Source organism: Aotus nancymaae, unplaced genomic scaffold, assembly GCF_030222135.1.
Source record: "Aotus nancymaae isolate 86718 unplaced genomic scaffold, 86718_ANA_hifiasm-v0.15.2.pri h1tg000040l, whole genome shotgun sequence".
Lineage (NCBI taxonomy): Eukaryota > Metazoa > Chordata > Mammalia > Primates > Aotidae > Aotus > Aotus nancymaae.
Window position 1 is genome coordinate 118,555,102 of NW_026988454.1, and position 27,592 is coordinate 118,582,693.

A 27,592-nucleotide genomic window follows, 5' to 3' on the forward strand; every position below is an offset into this window, starting at 1 on the left:
CCAGAATCTCTCAAAACAGGCCTGGCCTGAAGCCTAGGACCCTGGTTTCTGGGGCAACACCTTACACAAGCCCCATAAAGATCTGGTTCCTGCCTCCGAGGGATGACTCAGGGACCCTGCTAAGGTTACTTAAGGTGCCCTCTCTCCCTGATGCTCTGTGCCCAGGGAAACCCTAGGCAGAGTGGGGCAAGGGGGAGTCAGTAGCAGAGTAGGATGAGACAAGAACTGGGAATACTCTAGCCCTCTTTTTAAGTAGTGGCCATCTTCTTAAAAAAAAAGAACTGGGAATACTCACAAATAGGGAGATGGGTGGGAGAGGGAAGGTCATTAAGACAAGTTAGGCCATACCAGTAAAATAGTTTTATTTGATTTTAAAATAGTCATCAATGTGAAAATTTCCCAAAGCTGGGAGTAACAGTCTAGAGCCAAGGTTGGGGAGGGGGCAAGCCTCACCCAGAGCCCAGCTTGAGGCCCCTGAACCCCACCCTCCCAGAGGGAGGGAGGAAACAGCTGAGGGGAGCCCTGAGTCAGTCCTCTCCCTCATCCCCGAGGCCAGCTGTGCCAGGCCCCCTGAGGGCAACAGCTCATGCGGAGGATTGGGGGAAAGGAAACAGGTAGGAAACAGAAATGAGGTTAGTAACCCCAACAATATCCCCTGCAAAAAAAATAATAATAACAAAGCTTGTGACTATGACAGGAGGTTGGAAGATGAATACTGATAAACTCCTCAGCTCCCCACAACAGACCAGTCTGGGCAGGGTTGGGCTGATTGGAGGAAAGGTGTTGAGACCTAACTGCACACTACCTCTGGAGAATAAATATTCTAAGAAAAGGGGAAAACCATGAGGCTAGCTGCTGCAGTCAGTCAACACAGCTGACAAGCCTGGTGTGGCCCGCCGCCCAACCCCACCCACACAGGAAGCAGCTGTGCAGGTCTGGATAGGGACAAGGTCAAGGGCTTGGACTGAGGACCCTGAGCTGCAAAGGTGTGGGGCCTCCTTGCAGTCCCAGTGCAGCAATGGCAGGAAGGCTGGCAGGGGCCTAGTTGAGCAGGTTGCCCTGCTCCTGGGCCTGGGTCAGGCTGTCCTTGCGGTGCAGGTGGTGGACCCCCATCCTCTTGGGGCTGCGCTGTGGGCGGCTGGAGCTGGGGAGTGGCCAGGCCCTGCCCTCGGTGTGGGAAGTGCCAGGCCCCTCCTCTGTGCCACTGTTAATGGGCAGCAGACTCTGGCGCTCTTCCTCAAGGCTGATGGGTAGGTTCAGCTCTTCTTCCTCCTCCCTTGGAAAGCCAGAATCAGGTTCTATGGGTAGCAAAAGCTCCTTCTCTTCAGGTTGGGGAGAAGGTGCCTGGACCACCTCATCTCTGTCAGCAGGGCTATGGGCAAAATGGCGCTGCAGCTCAGGGAGGGCATCACGTCCAAAGGCTGTGCGCTGGGCCACAGCGGCAGGTGGCGGAGTACGGTCCACAAATGCCCGCTGCCAGCTGGCCAGCAGGTCTTCTTCAGAGCTGGCAGAGCTGGCTGGGGCACTGAGTGTTGGGGGTGCTGGGCTGGGCTGGTGGTGGGGTGAGGCCTGGGCTGAGGCAGGGGTGCTGGGCACTGGGCTAGGGCGGCCCCGCTCACTCCCCTCCTCCACCAGGCTCAGAGAAATGGCCTGGCGGGTAGCATAAGTGCAGTTGGGCAGGGGGCTATTACGGGGGATCCGAACCTTATCCTCAGAGAACTCTATTACCCTGCGGCCAGGATACAGTGGGTGTGGTAGAGACGGGGTTGGGTAGGGGCTCAGCTTCTCAAAGGCTGGCAGGGGCAGCTCTTCCTCCGGGGAGCCCCCAGCAGTACTCAGAGAGTGGCACTCTCCATTGGGTTGGGGGGTGGGGCTGCCAGGAGCTGGGGGACTGGCTGGATCACCTGGGACACCCTCACTCATGTCCACATGCACAAAGACATCCTCAGCCAAGGGGCGCCCAGTGCTGCCTGACTGGGCTGAATTCAGCAGCAGAGACTCTGGCTTCTCTAACACTCGGGCAATGACCGAGGTAGGCACCACAGCCCCTGGGGCTAAGCTGGGGGCAGGACCTGGGCTGGCGGCCTCCTGACCACTATGGAGGTGTTTCCGAACCATGTCCTGTAGCTCACAGGGCAGCTGAGGTAAAAGAGCAGGAAAGAGAGACATCAGTGATCGCAGCCAAAGACAACTTGACTCATGGCGAAAGTAATGGCTCCCACATTTAAGTACCTCTGTGTGCTCAGCACTCTGTTACCTACTGTTCTTACAGCATGCCAGTGTGTATACCCTCACTTCACAGACACACAGACCCAGCAAGGGAAAGATAACTTGAAGTTTTTGATTAATGGCCAGGATTTAAACCCAGATCTGCTGCCGATGCCTGCATGTTCTCAAACTTCTGTCTCCCAGCTTCTGTCCAAACCATACTTAAGTTTGGAGAATCTGTATAGACCAGTGGCCTTAGAAATACCTCTATTTCTGCAGGCCAATCAACCTTGGGCCTGAAGCTCTGGGGTCATTTACCCCTTGAGGTAACACGATCAGACGGGCCTAATCCTCTCTAAGTACTTTTTGGACACATAGCTCTGACCACCCTCTCCTTCCTGCCTGGGATCCTCCGTCTCTGTTACAGAAACCAACAGGGCAGGCCCCCCAGAACTAGTGATGGGCCCTTGACGGTACACAGGACACCAACCAGTGGCAGAGGTGACTGGCTTGAGAGGTGACATGGAGGCAAAAGGAGGGCAAAGTGGAAAGGGGAGTTAAAAACAGAAGGACAGAAGTGCAGAAACTGTGATTAGAGGAGTCCTACAGTGGCCGGAATGGTCTATGTGGGCAGGGAGTGGGTGTGTTCTACTCACGTCGGCAAACTTGTGGTTTCGGAAATGGGACTTGTTGCACTTGAGAAGCTGCACAGCCAGGTTGCAGTCCAGCCGGTACCGCTCCTATAGACAGAGCTGCTTCAGAGCCCAGCCCAGCCCTTCCCAAGGAAGCAGGGCTGGCCCAGGACAAATCGAGCCCCAGGTGGGGAAGGCCTAAGCAGTGAAGCATACATACGTTGAGCTCTTCCAGCTTGTTGATGGTGTTCTTGGCATCCAGCAGCTTGTTGGTCAGCTCCACGATCTCCCAGTCCAACGTCTTCCTATCCATCTCAGCCTTCTTGATCTGAGGCACAGACTTGTGGTTAACCCAGCCCAAACCCCAGCCAGCCCTTCCTCTCCCTCCACCTCCTCCCATCCTAGAAACACAGGTGCTAGGGCAGCCAAGGCAGACAGAGCAGAGACAAATGATGGACAGACAGAAGGAGACTGGGCATCTCTCCCACTCTCTGGGCTAGCTGTGGGGTGGGGGCTTTCTTAGCATGACCTCCTGCCACCTGAGCCCAGGACACAGGCAGTGTAAGAGCTGTCCATCTCCTGAGGTTCCAGAGGCTCTAGGCACCAGGAAGGCAGCTGGTACCTCAAAGGCAGTAACTGCAAACCAGGAGGCTGAAGCCTCCTACGTGTGCAGCTGTTTGCAGCATCAGGCTAGGAGAGGGAAGAGGGAGCAGGGCTTGGTGGCAGCCAGGGGTACCTCGTTGAGCAGGGAGCAAGCTGCAGGCTCAAAAGTAGCCTTCTGATCTCCAGCCCAGGGACTGGATCTGCAGCCTACCCTCCCTACCCACAGCCTGGGCTTGCTGCCACTGCAGCCAAGCAGCTTTGGGTGTTCGGTGGAGACATCAATCAGTACTTCTGCCAGAGCCAAGGGCAGAGCAGGCTAGGCTCCCCAGCTCTCTCCTGGAAAGGAGGCACTGACTACTAAATGAGCCTCACACAAGGAAGAGAAAGGAGCGGGTGTACTCAAGGGGCAGAGGGTAATCGTCAGGGTCCACAATTCTAGATCTCAGCTGAAGAGGAGGCCAGGGCAAGGGAGAAGACACACAAACTCAGACGCAACTGCAAAAATCCAGCTGTGGCTAAGAGAGGCCTGAGAGTGCAGCAGCAACGGTGGCAGCATGAAGGGGAAGACGAAGAAAGAAGAGAAACAGTGTGAGCATTAAGACAGTCTTGACTTGCAGAGCACACTGCGGTCCCCCGACCACTGCCCCATCCCACCATCTCCCCCACCGCCGAGCCCCAGGGCAGAGTGGCATTCCCCTGGCCATTCCTGGCCGCCTGCTATGCTGTGAGCACAGTGCCCACCAAGCTGCCCTCCTGGACAGATTACCAGCGTGTGCAGCTTGTCCTCCAACTCCTGGTTGGTCCTCTGGGAAGCTGTGTAGCTGTTCTGCAGCCTGAAAAGGGATAATACAAGGCACATCCCTGGGTCAAGATCCTGTTCCTTCAGGCCCTGTTCAGTCTCCTTGATAGGGGATCTTCAATGTGTCATTCTCCCTCAAGAATTTCTAATCAGAATCAGATGATCTCTGAGGCATCTTCCAACTAACCTCCTATGAACGGGGAAGGGGTGTGTGTGTGTGTGTGTGTGTGTGTGTGTGTGTGTGTGTGTGTGTGTGTGTGTGTCTGGCCTCCTATGAACGGGGAAGGGGTGTGTGTGTGTGTGTGTGTGTGTGTGTGTGTGTGTGTGTGTGTGTCTGGCCTCTCATTCCCACACCTGCGGAACTTATCCTTAAACTTGTCCAGCTCTTCGCGGCTCTGGCCCAGCTCCAGCTCCAGGCAGTCTTGCCCGATTTCCAGCTCACGTTCCAGGGCCTCAGTGCGTCTAGTCGCCGAGGCCAGGCGCCGGCGAAGCTCTTCATTTTCCTGCTGCAAGAGCCTGGCAGGGTGTTGGGGGGGGTCAAGGGCAGAGGGGTATCAGAGATAGAAGGGCCTGCCCTCAAGCTCCAGCCTGGGCTCAGGAAGGAAGGGATGACATGAGGACAGGCAACCAGGGGCAGGGAAACTCCTGGAGTCTCAGCCTGAGTCTAGGGCAGCATATTCTATAGGCCTGCTGGCCCGGGGAACACAGCCTGGGTTGGAGGGTCGGGGAGGGAGAGGGGATGGTAGGGGACAGTCCAGCCTCCCTTCACTATTAGAGAATGAAAAGACAGAATTGAGGGTAGGGATATGGCTCCCAGCCTTTCTCTGGTTACAGCCCATGTCAGCCGGCCACCAGGCCGCCAGCTCCAGTTTCCCCACTGCACAATCAGGCTTCTCCATTATTCATCTCTGGGAAATCCAGCCCAGCACTGCCCTCCTCTCCAGAGGCCTCATGTGGCTAAGAAAAGGCTGCAGGGTAGCAGCTGGTACAGGAGCCAGCAGCTGCGGAAGGGCTCCTTAGCAAGAAGAGCAGCCCCCTCAGAGCCATTCACCTCCTGATTCTAGGCTCTCTCAAAGCCCATGGAATAATAAAATCCCATTTTCCAGAAAAAATATCCACAACATCAAAACTCTTCCTGGAGTCCCTAAAACGACCCATCCCAACCTTTACTTCTACCTAATCCAAGGAAAAGTCTAACTGTACCAACAGTCTAGCCTGGAGCTAAGAGGGACAGAGATGACGCAGGGCAGTATTTCAAGCAGCAGATACTCACTTCATCCTTTCTGCGTCAGTCAGGGGTTCCTAGACAAAAAAAAAAAAGAGATTTGAGGCTCAGCTCTGGACCACTGGCCCCTGGTTACCTCACCCTCCAAATAGCCATGAAAAGGCTCAGGTGTGAAGCCCAAAGACTCTCACAGCAGAAGAGGGCTATGGGGCTCTCTACAGATGGAAGCAATTCCGTAATGCTGGGACAAGCCTTGATTACCCTCTCCCATGCCAACCAGAAGATTCAAGAACCTCTTCCAACCTTCGCCCTTCACCCTAAAGCCGTTTTCAAATAAGTCCTGGCACCCGAGCTACCTCTCCCCAGGGGCAGAGACAGCCTCTCAGCTGTTCACTCAGCTCCTGGTGGGCCCTGTCTCCTGTTTCCACACAGGCATGGCAGAGACCTTCCAGAAAAGTGAAGTCAGGCTGAACTATACACAAGAGTTCTGAGCTCTGACCAAGCCCTCAGCCTTGGGAGGAAAACAAACAAAGGCAGAATGAGGACCTTGCAGAGGCTCAGGAGGAACAAGTGCATGGGAGAAGAGGGCTAATCCTGACAGAGGGGAGGAAGGGTCTAGTCTGGCTTTTAACCTCCTGCCCCATCTTCCTCAAACCCCTATGGTGGTCATGGCTCAAGAGTCAAGTTCAGCCAACTACAAAGCAGAGCAGGCCCGTGCTACGGTGAGAGGGAAATATCAAGGGGCCTATTCTACATGAAGCTGACTGCTTCAGAAATACAGTCTCAGGCAGAAAATGGAGGTAGGTGGCCTCCTTTTTCCACCGACTTTGACAACTGGATTTGACCCGATTCTACCGCATACTGGTTATACAACCTTCACCTTACTGAGCCTTAGTTCCCTCATTTATAAAACTGAGGTAATGCTCACTGAGTAGCACCTAGCATAATAGCTGGCATCTTCATTTAATGTTCCCTGAACTGAAATGAGCAAGTCATGGCTTTTCTACCTTGAATTTGACTAAAGCAGGCTACAGTATGCCTGATGCTCAGCAGCTGCTGTGTCTCACATTCTTTAAATGTGCTCCATGCACTGCGACCAGGTGGAGACATGGCTGCAAGGGCAGTAAAGCACTGTGGCCCTTGTTTCCTCCTGTGAGTGAGGTTAATGGAGGAGGAGAGCCAATGTTTTGCAGCTGACTACAGGCCTCCGAAGAGCAGGGCCTGGACCTAACAGTTCCTGGCAGGGAGTGCGTATTCAACAAATGTCAGCCAAACAAAGGAAAGCTAGAGGAAGAGCCGGACGTCCTGGGAACAATGAAGAGCAGCTGCACTGGTGGGAAGTGATAGTAGCACTGCCTCCTGATATGCCCCAAAGAGGCCACAGGTTGAAGGCTCTCCTCCACTATGGAGGACCAGAGTCCCAGCCACCAGCAGGTTAGGACCCCTCAGTCTGCTGGGCTGCCTCTTGCAGGGAAAATACCATATGAGATCATTTCTGCTAAGCTACAAAGACTCAGGGGTTCCCTGACACGTGGACATATACTCACAGACAGTCCCCCATGAGCCTACATTACCACCACCTGCACTGCTGTGGCTAGGAGACCTCAAGCCTGCAACAGCAAGACCCACTCTCACCCCAACTTGGGACCAGAAGCTCAGGCAGAAGTCAGCCATACACACAGCCTCGGGGGCCTTGCCTCTGCCAGTCTGGCTGGGGTACCAGTCTTGCTGACCTCCTGCTCAAGCCGGGATCCAGGAATTTCTAGTCGCAGCTCCCGATGCTCCGGCGGTGCCTTACGGTAGGGTTTCTTAGTAGGGGCGGCACTGGTCATTCTGGGGTGGGACGGCTCCTCCAGCTGCTGACGGGGAGCAAGGAAGGAGGCTCAGAGATGTGGCCAGGAGGACTCTGGACTGAGAAAAAAACAAAAGATGGTAAAAGGGGACATAGGTTGAAGCCACCACACAGGCAGATAGACCTGGGCCATTACTGGAGTCACTAGAAGGGCTGGACTTAGGCGTGTCAGTCCCCATAGGTCAAAGGAGTGCTGGAGGGAACTGATGGGTGGGAAAGGCAGGGCCTAGGGCCAGGGCACCTAGGTTCTAAGAGTGGGGCAGGAAGCCTGAAAAGCAGCCCACCACTCTCCTCATCACTCCTTTGCCGGCTTTGAAGACCTCAGAAGGTAAAACTGCTCTCTCTCATTAGTTTTCTTAACTCTAGCAATAAAACAGCACCAATTTCTTTTTGTTTTTCTTCTTTTTTTTTTTTTCAGACAGGGTCTTGCTCTGTTGCCCAGGCTGGAGTGCAGTGGGGCAATCTTGGCTCACTGTAGCCTCAATCTCCTGGGCTCAAGCAATCCTCCTGCCTCAGCCTTCTGTGTAGCTTGGACCACAAGCATGTGCCACTGCACCTGGCTATTTTTTGTAGAGACGGGGTCTCACTTTGTTGCCCAGGCTCAAACTCCCAAGTTCAAGCAACTCCTGTCTTGGCCATCCAAGTGCTGGGATTATAGATGTGAACTACTGAGCCCAGCTAAGAATAGCACCAACTTAATGCGGTTGTTGTAAAGATGATGCAAAGCACCTAGAACATGTTGAATAAATGTTAGCTAAAAATAAAAAATCATAACCAAAAAATATGAGTTTGGGGATCCAATCCAGGATCCTCAGTGGGAGTCTCAAAGCCCAAGAGAGGTCTCTGGCCTGGGCCAGTGACAGCCAAACCCCTGTGGCCTCTACTACTCTTTTCACCAGCCCCCACTGAGAGAGAACACTTGCCTGCCCCATCACCTGCCCCTCCCCAGAAGACAGCCAGGCTGAGGGCACAGGCCTCATCGGGGACATACCGTCTGTTTGTCGGCAGCTATCTCTGTTCCGCCGTCCGGGAGTTAGCCCTCGGCTCTCCGCATCCCACGGCCCCTCCACTTCCTTTAGCCAACAGCTCCTGAAACCAGAGAAGGGAAGAAAGTGGAAACCAGGTGTCAGCCGCCTGTCTGTCAGTGCCACAGGCCTGCCTGCCCAGTCTGGGACCCGGAAGGCCCCCAGGGAGAACCAGGACAGGAAGGCCATGAAACGGGGGGCCAGAGGGGAAAGCAGCTGGAGCAGATGACTGGAAGCACTGGGTTCCTGCCTTTCTCCATGGCAGTACTGTCACAGGCCCAGATGAGACAGTGTGTCTGTGTGTATGTTTGTGGTCTCAGTACATTGTCCAACTCTGGAATGGGTCTGGTTCCATCCTATCCCTACTCCACATCTGTCCTCCTCATCTCCCAGGCCTCTCAGAGTTTGGAAACAACTAAGAGATTTGGGGAACATGGGTTACAAATGAGAACACCAGAAAAAGCCTCACAGAGATCCAAGAAGATGGAGAGAGAAAATGATGGAAAGAGAGCACCCAGCATTTCCAGAAGGAGGCCCAAGGCTATTTGGTGTACAAGGATGGTCAACAGCCTTTGCAATGAGAAGCCGTAGGGCTAGGAGAAGAAATCTGAAAAGGGAGCAACACAGAGCAGTAGTTCTCAACCAGGCAATTCTGCCCACCCTCCTTCCCCAGGATGTCTGGCGCCCACCCTCTTTCCCCAAGAATGTCTGGCAACTGTCTGGAGACATTTTTGGTTGTCCAAACCTGGAGGGAAGAAGTGCTACTGGCATCTAGTGGGTAGAAGCCAGGATGCTGTTGGTCATCCCACAACGCACAGGACAGCTCCCACGACAAAGAATTCCCAACAGAAACTGTCCAGAGTGCCAAGGCTAAGAAATAGTGGCGAACAAAACCCCAGTCTGGGGAGCTGGAGACACCTGGGCTCCAGGATCAGCGCTGACACCACGGGGCCCTGCGTAACACCCTTCCTCACTGGATAAGCCAGTTCCTTATCTACACAGAGGTGGCCGGACTGCGTGACCTGTGAGAGCCCCTCCAGGCTCCTGAAGTTTAGGGATGGGCCCACACCCCTCCCCGGCCCCCACCTGTAATAAGCTGGGTTGCAGCACGGGGGCAGCAGCCACCACCATGATCAGGCAGTAACCTCAGGTGGCCTTCTGGGCAGAAAAAACAATCTCTTCCCGCCCCCATCAACCTAAACAGAGCTGGAGACTGAGGGAAGCCTTGCGGGCTAAAACATGTGTTCCTACTGTCGGGACATGCCCTGGCCATGACTCCTGTCACATTCCAACAGGGCCTCGGGCAGGAAGAATGGTGGCAACGAGAGCCAGGGCTGCAGGGCCTGGAGTGAAGCAGCCCTCCCTACAGTAGGATTGCTGGACACACACAATCAATCCTACTGTAGGAACTGGCTGCTTCACTCCAGGCCCTGCAGTGACTCTTGTCACATTCTAACAGGGCCTGGGGGCAGGGAGGGTGGGGAAGCAGGAGTGGTCTCCCTCCTCTGTCTGGACAGCCTAGGCCTTGGCTTGGGGTTCTGCAGGGAACTGGGGTGTGGCAGCACAGGCACGAGCCGCCAGCCTCCTCCCCCTGACAGGAGGCAGAACGTGTCCCCACAGGGCACATGCAGCAGGCTGTGTCGGCTGACTCCCTGCACAAGAATCCGGGTGGGCGGGCCTGAAAGGACGGCACATTCCCGGGGTGTAGGGAGCAAACAAGTCCCCCCAACAGGTTCCCTGGGACTGCCCCTCCAGAGGGACCCAGGGTGGGTGCTCCTATGGCCTGAGGGAGAGGCCCAGAAAAGTCCCAAACCCACCTGGATATGTGGGTTCTGATACTCAGACAGTAAATGTATAGGGTACATCAGCTGGAAAACAGGGTAGGGCCAGAGATGGAACAGTGAGAGATGTGAGCAGTCAAGAGGTTCTACAAAATCAAGGGGTAGCTCCGAGAGTTGGTCTCTGCCTTACCCCTTCTCTACAGAGGGCGGGGTCCCAGCTCCCTTCCCCCACATGCTCCCCAGTCAGCTGAGGAAGCCCTTTCTCTCTGCAGGCCCCTTTGTGTGCCCCTCCTCTATTCCCAACCGCCTCTCTATTTCCCTGTCCCTATTCCTGCCAAGGCCCATGCTATCTTCTGGGTACTAAGACACCTGCATGAACTGCGGGTGGGCAGGGAGGACAAAAACATGCTTGTGTGTCCAGCAATCCTACTGTAGGGAGGGCTGCTTCACTCCAGGCCCTGCAGCCCTGGCTCTCGTTGCCACACATCCTATAGCTCATCCTGCCTCACCCTGACCTCAAGCCCCACTCCCTGGCCCTATAGCACATATTTATCCCCAGCGCTTCCATGATCAGAGGCGATCTGGCTTACTAGGCAAGGAGCACGCTGGCAGTGGGACGGACAGTAGATGCAGACACAGACTCTCTGGGGATGGGGGTGGTCGTGATGGGAGGTTATTCTCTCCATCAGAGCCTACTCTCACACATCCAAGTTACAGGGACAGGAAACCACTCCCAACTAGGGAAGCAGAGGCAATGGCCACTGGGAAGACAATCTACCAGGGAGCTCATGAAGTTCCTCAACACCAGGCTGTGAGGGAGATCTGGACCACTGCCTGCCCTGTGTCCATAAACACAGGTTGTGCTGGACACCTAGGCCCTAGCTCCAACTTCTGAAATCTGAAATCTGCTCAGATACAGCCCCTGAGGGGCCCACAGTTGCAGCAATGAACAGGAATACAATGGGCCTGGCAGCCCACAGACCTTGACGGGAAGCAAGGAAGGTGTGCAGGGAAGGTCTGGACAGACCCGAGGAAGACAGTGATGAAAGGTGCAGTGGACAACAAAGACAGAAGCAGCAGGACACTCGGCCTGCAAGCTGAAGGTAAAGGGGTAAGGCAGACGGCATCAGAGAAGTCCCTCCAGGAAGACTCAGCTACCAGGTGTAGCCTCGCCTGGCCACATCTTCTTCACCCAAAGGTTTCCCAAGTTGCCTTGGAGTGTTTCAGCCCAAGGAGGACTCCCAATCCCATTCAGGAAAGAAAAGGTTCCAAAGGAGAGCAGATGGACAATCAGAATGGGCCACAGACCATAATGAGCGAGTGACCCCAGAGGCTGTCCTTGGCCGCCACTCGCTCATTGTGGTCTGTGGCCCATTCTGAGTCCATGGCCCATGCTGAGCTGGCTCCAGGGCACCACCAATAAAATGGTCTTCTGGGCTGGGCGCGGTGGCTCACATCTGTAATCCCAGCACTTCGGGAGGCCAAGGCGGGCAGATCACCTGAGGTCAGGAGTTCAAGACCTGCCTGGTCAACATGGTGAAACCCTGTCTCTACAAAAATTGAGCCCAGGAGGTGGAGATTACAGTGATCTGAGAGCATGCCACTGTACTCCAGCCTGGGTGACAGAGTGAGACTCCATCTCAAAAAAAAAAAAAAGAAATCAACAGGGAAGAATCCCACTCCCACCCCACCCCAAACTAAACCTGAGCCTTGAGGAACTGGGGGTAGACAACTCGGGATGTGGGACTACCAGATCATGTGCTGTGTCTGTTCTATAAGAACAGCTGTGCCCTGGGAGAATGGCTGAGGCCTAGGTTAAAACCTCTCGCTGACCTAGCGTGGCCTGGGGCTCCTCAGGCTGGACCTGCAGGCAGTGTTGAGGGAGACACCCAGAGTGGCAGCAACCTTTTCCCATCCCATGAAAGTGAAGTGAGAAGGGAAAGGGGCTCTCCTCAACCCTCCCTGCCTCTGCCTCATCCTACCCCATCCAACCCCAGTTTCTGCCATGCTCTGCATAGCATTCATTCTCCGCTTACTCAAAAATCAGTTCAAAGGAGAGACTCTACTTCATATCTGCTGGGGTGGAGAGAGGGGTGATAGCTTCCTAATTGCCATGTTGCAATATGCCAGTCAGTGCAGGCCGCCTGTTGCCGCCTGCCCTGTATTAAATACAGCCCATGGGGCACGAAAAGCTGTCTTCAGAGAACAAAGTCTACTTTCATTAGAAATGGGACTCGGCACGCACAGCAGAGCTGCACTGTGAACCCTCTGAACAGCTAAGCAGAGTGTAGACAGATAGGTGTAAGGCGTGCTCTGCAGCAGAAGCTGGCTAAGCAGTGTCCTTTAACAAAAAGACAAAAAAATGTGCCAAGCACCACTCAGGAGATGGGACTTACACCTGCTCCCTTTTGTGGGTACGTGTATTTGATCAGGGACTTCCATCATGGTGGAAGATTGCTGTTGCTGGAGACGGAGTGGGATGAGAGAGAAAACTCTTCAGAATCCTGATGCTCCCCAGTACACTATCCTACTGTCCCCAGCAAGCACCCACAGAAGCAGTATCAAAAAGGTTCAAGCCCAAGAGCCAAGGATGCCGTCCCACGTTCCTTCTGCCATCCTTTCTGGGGTTCTGCCTAAGACTCAGGCAAAGTCAAAGGTACAGAAGAGGAAAGGAGCTCCAAGCATCCAGCCTTCTTCCTGCTGAGGCTGAGGCCACCCCTTCAGCACCGGCCCAGGAGAGGGAGACAGGAATCCAAAGTGCATATGGTTCTTTGGCTTTTCCAGCTTGAGCCTTCCCCACCAAACATCTCCAGCTCCCCAAGTTCTGCACTACTACCTCACTCCACAACTCTCCTGATCCTGGAGCAGCTCCCCTGCCCTAGAGGGCAACTACCTCCCTACTCTCCACATCACCAATACCTACTTTAGGTAATTGTGTCCCCATCAGTTTATCTGGGTTCAGATCATTTCTGAACCTACTAGGAAGCCTTGCTGCTGTCAATGAATCAATCAAGCAAGAGACCTTGAGGAGTCAATGAACCCAACCTTCTGAATCAGGGGGGGCCCACACATCACCATGAAAATCATCCAAGCTCTTCTTCATAATTCAACTAGGCAAAGTCAAACGGAAGTTAGTAATCACTACTTTTCAAATGAGGAACACCCTGGCCTGTTTCAGAATACACCAGCTGTGTTGTATGCCGCCTTAATTCCCTTGGAACCCAGCAGGGTATAAATAAATAATAACAATAAATACAAGCCCTTCCTAAAGCCCGTCATCAACCACTAAAACACAAACATCGGATCACACAGGGACTGGGGCCTCCCCCTCAGGAACTGTTCCTAAGCTGTAAGCGCTGGATGTGGAGTCTCTGAACTCTGCAAGCCTGTGGCAAGCTGTGCCCCAGTGGGGGTCAGCTACACTCCCGCCACACAAGTCTGGCAGCTTCTCAAGCCTCTGAAATCCAGTCTCTACTTCCAACTGATGTCCAAGGAACACAAATGGCCACCCTGCAAGGGTCAGCCCTGGAACCAGGTGACCTGGCCTTGGTCCTGGGGATTGCCTGTGAAGATCCCCACCCCCTGCACCATTAATACAGCCCCTCTCCCAGACTGCCTGTGAATAGCAGAGCAGTCCCTCAGCACAATGAGCTGATCCCACCAAAGCTGGGTTTGGCCTCTCCCACATCATCCCCAGGGTACCCCTCCTGCTTGCCACCAGCCCCCAGTTTCCGGCATGCAGCTGTTCCTGAGATACATGAGCAAAGCCCTCAGCAATCCTGGGCGCGTGGCAGGCAGGCAGCCAACAGCTCACGGGGTGGGGCCCGGGCAGAGGTTCTGCTCTGGGCTGATGACGAGGCTAGAAGATGTCAGTCTGTGCCCAGACCAGCCCTGCTGCCCCTCCAACAGCTATGCGCCACCCCTCTGGGCAAGTACAACCTCACCCTCTTGGGACAAGCTGCCTAAAGCCCTGACCTGGCCCCCTGCCTACTCTAAACCAAACAGATTGACAGGGTTTTGAAAGCCAAAAAAAGTGAGAATTATTCTGCCCCAGAGTAATCCTGAGGACTCAGAACGAGGGCTTGTAACCTGTGAGAGCTCACCTGGCTCCCACCTGAGCAAACACTTCAAGTCTATCCACCTGGCCTCACATCCAGACAAACATTTCACAGGAACAAGAGGCTAAAGAGCCAGGCAAACCAATCCTTCCCCACCCCCCCAAAAAAGAGGGCAAGAAATCCCAAGTTCATAGCCTGCATTTGACATTAGACCCCATGCCCTCCTAAGAAAGGCCAAAGTGAAGAAATGGCCCTAAACCAGGCCTCAACTCCAGGCCCTTTTGCTTTCCTGGTCAGAGCCAAGTCAAGAAACCCTCCAGCTTAACTCCCCATTTGGGGTCCCTAAATGTCTCTGCATTACTGCTAGTCCCCATGAATAATATATAGTACTATAAATGTTTATTTGTACATAGTACATTCATATAAAATAATACATTATAAGCTCAATCCACATGCATATAAAGTTATTCTTTATTAATCAACTATCATACATTCACTATTATTATTTTGAGACGGAGTCTCACTCTGTCACCCAGGCTGGAGTGCAGAGGCGCAATCTGGGCTCACTGCAATCTCCGCCTCCCAGGTTCAAGCAATTCTCCTGCCTCAGCCTCCTAAGCAGCTGGGATTACAGGCATGCACCACCATGCCCAGCTAATTTTTGTATTTTTAGTAGAGACAGGGTTTCACCATGTTGGTCAGGCTGGTTTCAAACTTCTGACCTCATGATCTGCCCACCTCAGCCTCCAAAGTGCTGGGATTACAGGCATAAGTCATTGTACCTGGCCACATTCACTATTATTAATCGTATAATAAAATTCATTTCCACATGGATATTGATCGATACTATACATCCTTAATATTACATAGTACATATATTCATTTATCAAACATAGCACATTTTCGTCAAGATATTTCGTGTTGGGCCAGGCGTGGTGGTTCATGCCTATAATCCCAGCACTTTTGGAGGCCAAGGCGGGCGGATCACCTGAGGTTGGGAGTTCGAGACCAGCCTGACCAACATGGAGCAACCCTGTCTCTACTAAAAATACAAAACTAGCCAGGTATAGTGGCACATGCCTGTAGTCCCAGCTACTTGGGAGGCTGAGGCAGGACAATCACTTGAACCCGGAAGGCAGAGGTTACAGTGAGCTGAGATCGTGCCACTGCACTCCAGCCTGGGCAACAAAAGTGAAACTCCGTCTCAAAAAAAAAAAAAAAGATATTTCTCCTCAATATGGATACCCCCTACCAACTCTGGTCTCTTAATCTACCAACCTCCAAGAAACCGTCATCCCGCTCGGGAGTGCTACCCTCCTCACTCCGGACCCTTAACACACCCTCTCCCATTTACAAGCTCCCACCCCATGCTGGTAGGCTCCTGTCTCCTGCCCAGTCCAAGGGCAACAGAATCCACTTAGACGGCCTTCAGGTCTCAAGCTCCCCTGTCCAGCCTCCCCAGCACCGCACTGCCTCCAGAGGTCGGAGCTACAGTCTGTCTAGAGTGACCTGTGTGGAACACAAGGAAACAACAGGCGATGGACTTTCTCATGATCCCCAGACCCGCCTCTCCTTCCCAAGCCTGGAGGGAGAAGGGATTGTGTGGGAGATACCAGGCTGCACTCACCCATCTCTCAATCCGAAGCCAGGATCTTTCTAAGCCCAATGTGAAATCTGAAGCCAGGTCCTGCCCTGACTCTACTGAGGCGCCCTTCCCAGTTTTCATGGCTAAAGTCCACCTGAAGCTCCAGACGTGGAAGGAGGTGAGGGGGCAAAACTCTACCTCCCAGAGCAACGGTCGCCAATGGGAGTGACATCTCACATAGGTCCCTGGTTCAGGGCCCCAGCATTCAGTTTAAGTAGCTTCACTCTTCTGCCCAGGGAATTCCCCAGAACCAGGCCAAGGTTTTCCTCTACCTCCCCAGTCCTAAAGAGAATCCTGCAGCTGATCCTAACTTCTTTTTTTTTTTTGAGTCGGAGTTTCGCTCTTGTTACCCAGGCTGGAGTGCAATGGCGTGATCTCGGCTCACCGCAACCTCCGCCTCCTGGGTTCAGGCAATTCTCCTGCCTCAGCCTCCTGAGTAACTGGGATTACAGGCGCACACCACCACGCCCAGCTAATTTTTTGTATTTTTAGTACAGACGGGGTTTCACCATGTTGACCAGGATGGTCTCGATCTCTTGACCTCGTGATCCACCCGCCTCAGCCTCCCAAAGTGCTGGGATTACAGGCGTGAGCCACCACGCCCGGCCCCCTAACTTCTTATCCTAGAGAGGAAATGATCTGGTCTAGGAGAAAATTCCCTTCCCACTCTAGTTCATCTGTCTCTGAGGTGTGAAAAGCAGCAGCAGCAGCATGGTAACTGAGGGATCTTCTCAAACTCTGTGATGCTAAAAGCGCAGATGCAACAGAAACTCCAACCAACTCTATTTGAAGGGAGAAGTGAAGAGCGTGCTGCTGACTTCAGGGAGGGTGATGGTGGAGCAGGGGGGCAGTGGAGCCCAGCAGTAGGCTGGTGATGGGCAGGTGGCCATGGAGAAATCTCCCTCTCGTGGCCGTGAAGGGGGCACATTCCCACCCACAGCAAGGGGAGACTGGGAAAATAGAAGGACCCGGCAGTAAGAACAAGAGAGCAGAGGAGATGGCATGGTATAAGCTAAGGAGGGAGGCAGCTAGCCTGTGGGGAGGGATGGAGGACAGAGGCCCTGCTGGTGGCACCCCAGGGCAGGTTAGCTGGCCGAGGTCAGACTCACAGGGTTAGTATCTTCTCCCCAACCAGCCAGCTCTCCTGGTTAGTGCAGTTAGCGACAGACTCATGGCAGACGCCCTCCAGGCACTCCATATAAACAGACAGCTTGGTTTGTGAGCAGCCCAACTCCGGAGCTGCAGAGAGAAAGCAGAGGAATGCCAAGCTGCAGGATGCCCAAGGGGACACACTGCACTCTCCTGACGGGAAGCACCGCAGACTTACCACCAGACCCTCAGGGGCTTTCCCCCATCCAGAAATCATGCCAGGCGGAAGCCAGGCACTCCCCCTGCCAACCAGTGAGGCCAGCTTGCTGACCTCAGGCAGCAAGCCTCTCTGGTTGGTCAACAGGGAGGACGGCTGTTGGAGAAGGGGCTCAGCTCCTCTATCTTGCCTGTTACCCAAACATTGCTGCCAGGCTGCACCAGGGCTCTGAAAGCTAGGCTGTAAGAACAAAGCCACCCACAGCTGCAGCTGCCACCCATCCCACGCTGGTGCCAGCAGAGTCCATCCCACCACCTCCCACAGGCTCCAAGGAGCTGGGAGAGAAGCAGCCCAGGGATCAGAGGCTATGACAAGGGCTGCGTCAGAAAGCACAGTACAATGGGGCAGTGTGTGCCTGGCCTAAAGCTGGGCCAGTCAACAGCACAGGCCACACACTACCACCTTACAGTTTCTCAAAGGGCCAGGTGATGGCACTTCCCAGGGAGCCAGCCCCAGAGAAGCACAACTCCCCAGACTCAGAAATCAGGAATCCTGATCCCTACTCAAGGACACTCCTGCCAATTTCATCTCAGAATCAAAAACTGTCCCTCAGAGACAGCCAGGGTGCCTGCTGTGGTGAGACTGTCTAGCAAAGCTTCTCCATCCCTCCCAGGGAGCCAGCCCCAGAATAACTCCCTCAGCTGGAAAGGAGGCTATAACCAGGCTCCTCAGCAGCTCCAACAGGGACTATTCCACTCCTGGGTCACTTGTTAAGTGAACAGAGAAAGCTGAAGAGTATACATTAGTATTGAGTTGTGGTGAGGAATGTCTAGACGTAAAAATACTATTAGAGGCCAGGCATAGTGATTCACGCCTGTAATGCCAGCACTTTGGGAGGCTGAGGTGGGAGGATCACCTGAGGTCAAGAGTTCGAGATCAGCCTGGCCAACATGGCAAAACCTTGTCTCTACTGAAAATACAAAAACTTAGCTGGTTATGGTGGTGAGCGCCTGTAATCCCAGCTACTGAGGAGGCTGAGGCAGGAGAATTGCTTAAACCCAGGAGGCAGAGGTTGCAGTGAGCTGAGATTACACCATTGCACTCCTGCCTGGGCAACAAGAGTGAAACTGTCTCAAAAAAAAAACACACAAAAAAAAACCATTAGAAGAAGGGTACATGATAAATGGTGAACAGTTGTTCCCTATCTTTGGGGAAACAAGTCAGGCAGGAACAATGGGAGAAGAAAGGGAGGATCTTTTTATTTTGTACACTTTTCTGTATGGTCAGTATTTTATACAAGGGACATATGTTTATGGTGAAACCAACAGTTCCTAGGCAAGCAGATGAAAACCCTGCATCTACACTGTGCTTTACCATTCCAGAAGCACTTTCCCTTCCATATTTCCTCTGATGCTTATGGTCCAGTGAGGCACAAAGAATAGGGAGCTCTCCCATTGTGAGGGTCAGAAAGGACAAGTGATTTGCCTAAGACCACAAGCAGAACTGGGACAGAACCCAGTGTCTCCAATGCCAGTGCAAGGCGTGAAAAACTCTCTTTTCCAGGAAGCCACAGGAAAGCCAGGACAATTCTGCCCTGATATCAAGACCTTAAAGACTTCTGAGCTTCGGTTCCCTACTTGGGCTACCTGTGAAGGTATAAAGAGACCACCTACCACTTGGTACCCAAAATGATAAGCAGAGTTTTATCCTATTGGTTAGCTGAGTAGAAGTCCAGGGTTTTGGGGTCTAGGATGGCTTCTCAGTAGGCAGATCCTCCCCTCAGGAGATGGGTACCGAGTTCCCTACCACAGCACAGAAGCTTCTCACAAAGAGAGGCCATGCCCTTTATAAATTCTAAACGTCACCTAGCACACAGTTGGCACTTACAAGATAGTAACTAACAAAGAAGAGGTCCCACCCTTCTACTCAGGGCCAGTCAAGGAGACTTAGTTTCCTTGAAGCCTAAGATATCCAACGCAATCCAGTCTGGCTGGTTCACTCAACCCCCTCTCAAATCTGCTTAACATACAATGCAGTTTATCATGCCAGCCAAGTTCCATCTGTAAAGACAGGCCACAATGCAATGTACACTCTCACACCCAGGAACAAGGGAGAGAACCCAGGGAAAACTCCTTCAGTCCATTTTTAGCTATTGGTTTCATCCTTTTGATTCATCTGGGCATTAACAAGGTTGTAGTAAGCTCTGGCTGTGAGCACTGAGCACACCTTGATGGGACTGGAGATAGGACCAGAAAAGCAAGCAGGTTGCAGCGGGCACTGGAAAGGGCAGCCTAAAGAATTACAAAGAAGCAGTCAGCAGCCAAATACCTTTTAGGAGATGCTAATTAGGCAAAAAAAAAAAAAGCTACTGGAAAGCTACTGGTGTATACCTCACCTCCTCCTTTAACCCCTTCCTGCTTGCTTAGGGATGTGTTATTAGAACATAAAAAGGCTGGCTGGACATGATGGCTCACAACGGTAATCCCAGCGTTTTGAGAGGCTGAGGCAGGTGGATCGCCTGAGGTCAGGAGTTCGAAACTAGCCTGGCCAAAATGGCAAAACCTCGTCTTTAATAAAAATACAAAAGTTAGCTGGACGTGGTGACATATGTTATTAGTTATAACTAATAACATGTTATAACTAATAACATATGTTATAACTAATATAGTTATAACTAATAACATGCTATAACTAATAACACATGTTAGCTGTAGTCCCAGTTACTTGGGAGGCTGAGGCACAAGAATCACTTGAACCTGGAAGGTGGAGGTTGCAGTGAGCCAAAATTGGCCCACTGCACTCCAGCCTGGACAACAGAGACTCTGTCTCAAAGAAAAAAAAAAAAAGAACATGAAAAGTCTAAGAGGAGGCAGGGCGCAGTGGCTCACGCCCGTAATCCTAGCACTTTGGGAGGCCAAGGCAGGCAGATCACAAGATCAGGAGATCAAGACCAACCTGGCCAACATGGTGAAACCTTATCTCTACTAAAAATACAAAAATGAGCTGGGCATGGTGGCACGCACCTGTAGTCCCAGCTACTCGGGAGGCTGAGGCAGGAGAATTGCTTGAACCCAGGAGGCGGAGGTTGCAGTGAGCTGAGATCATGCCATTGCACTCCAGCATGGCAACAGAGTGAGACTGCATCTCAGAAAAAAAAAAAAAAAAAGCTTAAAGGGAGACAGCTGAAGCCAAGCACCTGGAAGATCATTTAACCACATGAATGCAATCCTGGAAAATAATTAGTAATGCTATTGTTAACACTATCACCTTCTGTTTATGCAGGACCTTCCTTCCTAAGGGTGCCAAAGGTTTTGCCAGACAGACTCCATCTTCTTTAATCCCACCGAGGAAGGACTGGGTTGGGTCACACAGTAACCAACATTGCTCAGTACTTACTCTGTAGTGCCTAAATGCTTGGCCTTCAGTAAAAAATCTTGCCCCTAAGAAGCTTCAGAGACAGAAGATCTTATACCTAGTTGGGGAGACAGGTTAACAGTTACTTCCAACACAGTGTGGTGAGTGCTTTGAGCACACAGAGGAGAGGCACCTAGCTGGGACAAGGGTTTAAGGACCAGACAAGGCTGCCATCCAGAGAACTCAGACATATGTTCCTCATCTGATTGCACTGGAGTATCACCTGGCATTATACACTTAAGAGATCTAAACTTCCAGACAGACATTCATTTGGTGTTTGTTAGGAATTGGGGCCCTAAGGACTACCCCCCATCAATTGCACTAGAAACAAAAAAGCAAAGAATGGATCGTGATGCAGCTATCAGCCCCATTTGTGGGAAGCATCCAAGGTAAGCCTGTTCCGTGACATAAGAAGACCATCAAAGCCCTAAGTGGAGCCAAGAAGTCTGGCTTCCTCAATGCCTGGATGTGTTCCATCCATTTCACCCATTTTTCAGTCCATAAAATACTGGGAAACATGGATACTGAAACTCTCCATCCAGTCATCCACTGCATGCAGCTTTCTGTCTACCCCCAGCCTTAATTAATTACATTATGAATCCTCCACCACCAACATCACCAAGGCCAAGGCCAGGGCCAGGGCCAGCTTATCACGATCATCAAAAGAGTCATCACAAAACAAGAGATGGGGAGGCCAGGCGCTGTGGCTCACGCCTGTAATCCCAGCACTTTGGGAGGCTGAGGCAGGCAGATCACGAGGTCAGGAGTTCAAGACCAGCCTGGACAACATGGTAAAACCCCGTCTCCACTAAAAACAAAAAAAAATTAGCTGGGCGCAGTGGCAGACACCTGTAATCCCAGCCACTCAGGAGTCTGAGGCAAAAGAACTGCTTGAACCTGAGAGGCAGAGGTTGTAGTGAGTGAAGGTTGCACCACTGCAGCCTGGGTGACAAAGTAAGACTCTGTCTCAGAAAAAAAAAATAGATAGGGAGAAACACCAACAATCTTTGCACAGGCTGCTCACTGACGATGTTCCTAATCTCATCTTTTTTACTACTTCATCACAAGAAAGGAGACTCAGTTTTACTCCCACCTCAAAAATGCTCCTGGCTACCAGGCAGGAATCAAAAGGCTTATTCTAGATTTAATAGAATAAAGCCTTTTCCTATTTGCAGCATTTTCTAAAATGGGAAAATTATTCATTCAACAAATATTCACCAAGTGTCCTTTATATGCCAGGAACCATGCTAGAAGGTATAAACTCATTACTACTAAAAAAAAGATAATCACCCTCATTTTATTTATTTATTTATTATTTTATTATTATTATTTTTTGAGGTGAAGTCTTGCCCTGTTGCCAGGCTGGAGTGCAGTGGTCCGATCTCAGCTCACTGCAACCTCCACTTCCTGAGTTCAAGCAATTCTCCTGCCTCAGCCTCCCGAGTAGCTGGGACTACAGGCGCATGCCACCATGCCCAACTAATTTTTGTATTTTTAGTAGAGTTGGGGTTTCACCATGTTGGCCAGGATGGTCTCAATCTCTTGACTTCGTGATCCACCTGCCTCCCAAAATGCTGGAATTACAGGTGTAAGCCACTGCGCCTGGCCTGTTTTTAATTTTTTTAGAGATCAGATCTGGCTCTGTCACCCATTCAGGAGTGCAGTGGTTTGCAGTGAGATTACAGAGTAAATGCTGTGATTACAGGAGTGAGCCACTGCACCTGGCCTGTTTTTAATTTTTTTAGAAATCAGGTCTGGATCTGTCATACATTCTAGAGTGCAATCACAGCTCGCTGCAGCCTCCAACTCCTGGGCTCAACTCCACCTCAGCTCCTGAGGGTTAGGACCACAGGTACACGCCACTATACCCAGAGAAGTTTTATACATTTTTTTGTAGAGACCAAGTCTCTTATGTTGCCCAGGCTGGCTTCAAACCCCTGGCCTCTAGTGATCCTCCTGCCTCAGCCTTCCAAAGTGCTGGGATTTCAGGAGTGAACTACTGCAGCCAGCCAACCTCATTTTAGAGACCAAGATGAGACTAAGAATCCTACTGGTTAAGAAACTTGCCCAAAGTTGCACAGGTGGTGAGTGGCAGAGTTAGGATTTAAACCAGGTCTGCCTAGCTCCACAGTCAGATTTTTTCACACTGTTCATAACCATTCCCACCAACTCCTCTCCACCACATGCTCAGGAAAGTCCCTTGTCTACAGGAGATCAGCCCAGTGAAAGAAACAGACAAGTAAACAGAGCCCTCACCAAACAACATGGTAAGTGTCAAAACAGAGGTTCAAAGAAAGTGCTGCAGGGGGCCAAGAGGAGGAAAGGAAAGCAGGGGGGGCCTCTCACCGGAGGTGACAAAGGAGATGGATATCTCAGGATGGGCAGTTTCAGAGGTGGAGGTGAGCATTATGGACTGAAGTGAAGTACACAGGCAAAGAAGATGAAAGTAAGTGGATGGCCATGACAGGTTCGGGAGCAGTGAGACATTTGGGAGCAATGAAGCACAGGACAGATGAGGTGGAATAGCAGCAACTCAGGCTAATGGTCTGGGCTGGACCCCAGTATAACGAGCCTTTTGGCAGGCCAAGCTAGACAGTGTGGGCTTTAACTTAAGTAAGGAAGAATCCATGGCATTTCTAAGGGAAAACTATTTTATAGGCAAATAATTTTGACAGCACCATGGAAGATAGATTGGCATGAGAAGAGACTGCCCACCACATGTTATTCATTCTACATGCACCATAGCATCATAAAGCACCTATTATGGCCCAGCACTGTCCTAGATGCTACAAACACAGTAGTGAATAAGACATAGTCTCTGTTCGCAGGGCACTTAATCTTGTGAGAATCAGACAAGTAAATAGGCAATTACGACAGCATAAGTATCAGACAGAAGCACAGAAGAAGGGCACTCAAGGGGGCAGGGGTGAGATCCTAAAGGAAGTGACATTTAAACTGAGACCTGAAAGACAAAAAGAAAGGTAAAGGAGGAGAAGCACCAGCGTATGCAGATCTAGAGGCCAGAATGAGGTAAGTTCAGAGAGCTATTTAAGAGGCTGAATCTGGGTAAAAAATGAAGATTCCTTCACCCAGAGGTCCTTGGCATTCAAAATATGGTAGTGAGAAGGAAGAGATTGGCTTCATAAATACCTGACTAAGGGGCACTCTGAGAATCTATTTACATAACATATAAAACAGTAAAGGGGAAGAATAAACTCAAAATCGATCATTTTTCACCTTGCAACTCCATAATTTCCTAAAATGTGACCCAAATCCAGAAAATGTGAGGACTTCTACCAAAGCACAAAGGTATACTCTTTGGAGATAACACGTTTCAGCATGCTGACTGTGGCGCTATGCAACATACAGTACACCATCCTAAGATACATGGCTCCGGAGTTCATGGAGTGGGAAGCAAGACTGACAGATACTGTCTACTTCTCAAAATCACATGTGCCAAATATACAGGAAAGGTTCATCAGAGGGCCAGCGCAGAGTTCCCAGGGAAAGTCCAAAGTCCTGAGCCCCTAATTCCCCTGAAATCTAATTAGATAACAGACACGTGCCTACTTCAATGGCAGAGTAGAGTCATTTACTGAAGAAAAAGGGCCCTGAGGGTGTGTTAAATAGACAGGACATGACTCAGAAGGAGGAGAGGAGTGTCTTAAATAAAGGGCAAAGGAAAGCCAGTCAATCAAACCTTGGGCACACCTCTGCCCCAAGGCTACACTGGGCCTCCTGCCTGGCTAAAGGGAGAGACTGAGCACCACTGCCAGGGCCTTCTTCAACAACACAGACTTCAGCAGCACATCTGTTTTCCATTTTCCCTTCCAGCTGAGGGGAGGGAGCTGTTTATAATGCCACTTCTTTTCTGTGTAGTTTGCTACTTGCTATTTGTATTATTTATTGTTTCAAATTTTATTAATTTTATTCAGGAAAGACAATGAATGTTAAGTTTTTTTGTGGGGGGAATGACGTCTTGCTATTTTTAAAAGAAAAATTATGGCCAGGCCGGTGGCTCACACCTGTAATCTCAGCACTTTGGGAGGCTGAGGCGGGCAGATCACGAGGTCAGAAGATCGAGATCATCCTGGCCAATATGATGAAACCCCATCTCTACTAAAAATACAAAAATTAGCTAGGCATAGTGGTCTGTTCCTGTAATCCCAGCTACTCAGGAGGCTGAGGCAGGAGAATCACTTGAACCCAGGAGGCAGAGGTTGCAGTGAGCTGAAATTGCGTCACTACACTCTAGCCTGGGCGACAGAGCAGACTTCATCTCAAAAAAAAGAAAAGGGGGGAAGGGAAAAAAAAAAGAAAAATTATATCCAGACTATGAATTTCATATTTACCATGGCTAATCAACTGCTCATGTCAATAATTAAAGTCAGAAATAAGCCTTTTATGTACATCTACAGTAATAAACACACACACACCCCTTTAAGGTGCGCTCAGAGTAGATTCTAATGTCAGTCTGCCCATTCAACTCAGGCCCAAGGTTGCATCACATCACCAAGTTGAATCATGAAGAGAGTCCAGATTTGACTGACACGGCACAGCAGGCTCCCTCTCCACAGCCCATGCACCAGTTACTATTTCTGAGAGGAAGGAGAGGGTTGTGATGAAAAACTTAGCCCCTAAACATTTTTTTAAATAATCAAAAAAATTTCTACTACAATATGGATATACATTTAACCATCTCGACAAATGAACATGAACCAGGATATAGTCAAAAAAACAAGAGATACGAGAAGCCGGGCGCGGTGGCTCATGCCTGTAATCCCAGCACTTTGGGAGGCCGAGGTGGGTGAATCACGAGGTCAAGAGATCGAGACCATCCTGGTCAACATGGTGAAACCCCGTCTCTACTAAAAATACAAAAAATTAGCTGGGCATGGTGGCACGTGCCTGTAATCCCAGCTATTCAGGAGGCTGAGGCAGGAGAATTGCCTGAACCCAGGAGGCGGAAGTCGCAGTGAGCTGAGATCGCGCCATTGCACTCCAGCCTGGGTAAGAAGAGCGAAACTCCGTCTCAAAAGAAAAAAAACCAAGAGATACAAATTGCCATTGGCATATTTAAGTTAACTTGATACCAACCTAAAGAAAAAAAAAAGCTCAATTGTTGAAGATAGACTGCCTAGGTTGAAATCCCAGCTCTGTCATTTACTAGCTGGGTGATCTTAAGCAAATTACTTAACCACTTTGCCTCCATTTTCTCATCTGTAAGAAAAGGATAATAAGTTATCTACTTCATATGGTTACGAAAAGTAAAGGTACTGAGGCTGACCTGGTAACAGTGGGTTGTTCTGTCTGGAGTAAGCTTTTGGTTGGGGGGACGGGTAGACAGCAGATGGTTAATGAAGAGTTCTAGATCAAGCCAGACCTCCCAGTCCACCATGAAGCGATGCTGATCCCAAAACAGGATTCAATAAGAAGTTACTCCTAACTCTAGCTAGGGCATAACACTCACCAAAGGAAGTGAAGGCCACATTCACTGTGTTCTCTTGCTCCAGTTCCCCTCCTTTCTTTGCAGCACCAAATCCACTACCTCTCAGGCCATGCTTAGTTTGGCTAATGAAACTGATTTTTTCAAAAGTGGTTTGATGGGAAAATTACAAAGGAGAGAAAAAACTACCAGAAAACAGCAAGTTCCATAATCCTTTCCTTCCATCACCACACTGGTCCAACTGTAAAGCAGCTCTCAAATGTTAGGGGTCTCAAGGATAGGGAGTGAGGTGCTAAACATTTCCAGAGCTTTACATTAGTCCGCTTGACCCCTAACCAGAAACTGATCTACATTTTTTCTCACTAATCCCAACCTGTCTTTCTCTCACCTCTGATACCCCCACCAAAATCCACATCCCCAGAGGAACACCAATGAGCACTTCTTACTGAAACAGCAAAAGTAGACACACAGCGAGAATGAATTCAGGAGTTGGTGACAGCAAGTACCTAAATGGTCAGTGAACACGATCAGAATTTGTTTTCTCATGACTCCCCACCATCTGTCACCTACAAATCTCCACTTCTAGGCAGGATGCCAAAGTGAAGATGTGATGGAGAAACTGAAGCAGAAACAAGGAGCATGTAAGAAACTGCATGTGACAGGGATGTGCTGAAATCCTTCAGCCTGGTCTCTAGGCCTCCGTCCAGTTTTGCTTACATAGGTGAAGGCGCACAAGGCTCAATTCTACACCAACTCTCAAAAGTCAGCCTACAATCTACGTCAAACACTAACTTAAGGACTTCAGAGAAAGGACAACCTCTATAGAAGAGAGTCCTTCTCAGACCAAATGATTCTTGGCATCACTCTAAGCCCATGCATCCTCCTCCCAGGGAGCATGCCAGCCAGAAACCTGTCACTGGAAGCACCTTACCCGCTCTGGGGTTGGGCTGGGGCAAGTCTTCTTTCCAAGTAGGCACTGTAATTTCTTCCAGTCCCTGGGGCACCTGAATCTTCAGCTGAAATTGGGGCAGATGCTGCTACAGGAGCCGTGGAAAGGCTGATCTAAGCCTAGAAGAAGGTCATTTGACTGGCTTTAATTCCCTCCTTAGCAGATCTGCCTGGCATCCTCCAGATCTCTCTTCCTCACTATCCCACTCTACTAGAAAGATCCCTTTCCCCACTGGCCGGACAGATATAGTCGGGCCTCTGTCCCACGCTCTGGGCTTCTTTATTCGCGGATAAGAAATTCTCCTCCAACTTGTGACTCTGCTTCTCCAGGGCCTGCACACCACCTACTTCTGGCTGCCCCGCCCCAAATCCCTCTCCCGCTAGGGCTGCCACTAGACCCTATGGCCCCTGTCCTCCGCCCCAGCTCCTTTTTTTCCTCTCCGCCTCGTAACTTCCTCCATTCCATATCCTCATTTCAACCCGGGAGCCAGTCCCCCCTTCGCCCCTACTACAGGTTAGGGTCCCCGCAATCCTCCCCAACTCTGGCTTCCCCTCCCGACTACTCCAACCCAACAAACTTTCCGCCGCTGCCAGCTGCGTTCAGGCCGCCATCTTGCCGCGGGGCAGGCCGGGTAGTGGCCAAGGCTGCG

General features: G+C 51.1%; 1 protein-coding gene across 2 annotated transcripts; it reads right to left on the minus strand.

Moving 5' to 3' along the window:
* Positions 1-345: 345 nt before the first annotated feature.
* On the minus strand, positions 346-27,592 carry TJAP1 (tight junction associated protein 1). 2 transcript variants are annotated; one of them, XM_012448723.3, is made up of 10 exons: positions 27,521-27,592; positions 26,926-27,062; positions 8,311-8,408; positions 7,201-7,378; positions 5,516-5,544; positions 4,597-4,758; positions 4,210-4,276; positions 3,061-3,168; positions 2,865-2,948; positions 346-2,139 (listed from the first exon to the last, which is right to left on the minus strand). In XM_012448723.3, the coding sequence occupies exons 4-10, from the start codon at positions 7,297-7,299 to the stop codon at positions 1,042-1,044; spliced, it is 1,647 nt and encodes a 548-aa protein (XP_012304146.2). In that variant the 5' UTR covers positions 7,300-7,378; positions 8,311-8,408; positions 26,926-27,062; positions 27,521-27,592; the 3' UTR covers positions 346-1,041. The 2 variants fall into 2 exon arrangements, with proteins under 2 accessions (XP_012304146.2, XP_012304134.2); XM_012448711.2 differs by lacking the exon at positions 27,521-27,592 and adding an exon at positions 3,940-3,969 and having other exon boundaries at positions 26,926-27,428.

What these genes read in the sequence shown, in the direction of transcription:
- TJAP1 (XM_012448711.2), bottom strand. Translation starts at nt 7,299, where the DNA reads ATGACCAGTGCCGCCCCTACTAAGAAACCCTACCGTAAGGCACCGCCG. An exon ending in GCCACAGCTGGATTTTTGCA is followed by an intron (nt 3,169 to 3,939) that starts GTTGCGTCTGAG and finishes TCTGTGCCTCAG; the next exon opens with ATCAAGAAGGCTGAGATGGA. An exon ending in GAAACCACAAGTTTGCCGAC is followed by an intron (nt 2,140 to 2,864) that starts GTGAGTAGAACA and finishes CTTTTACCTCAG; the next exon opens with CTGCCCTGTGAGCTACAGGA.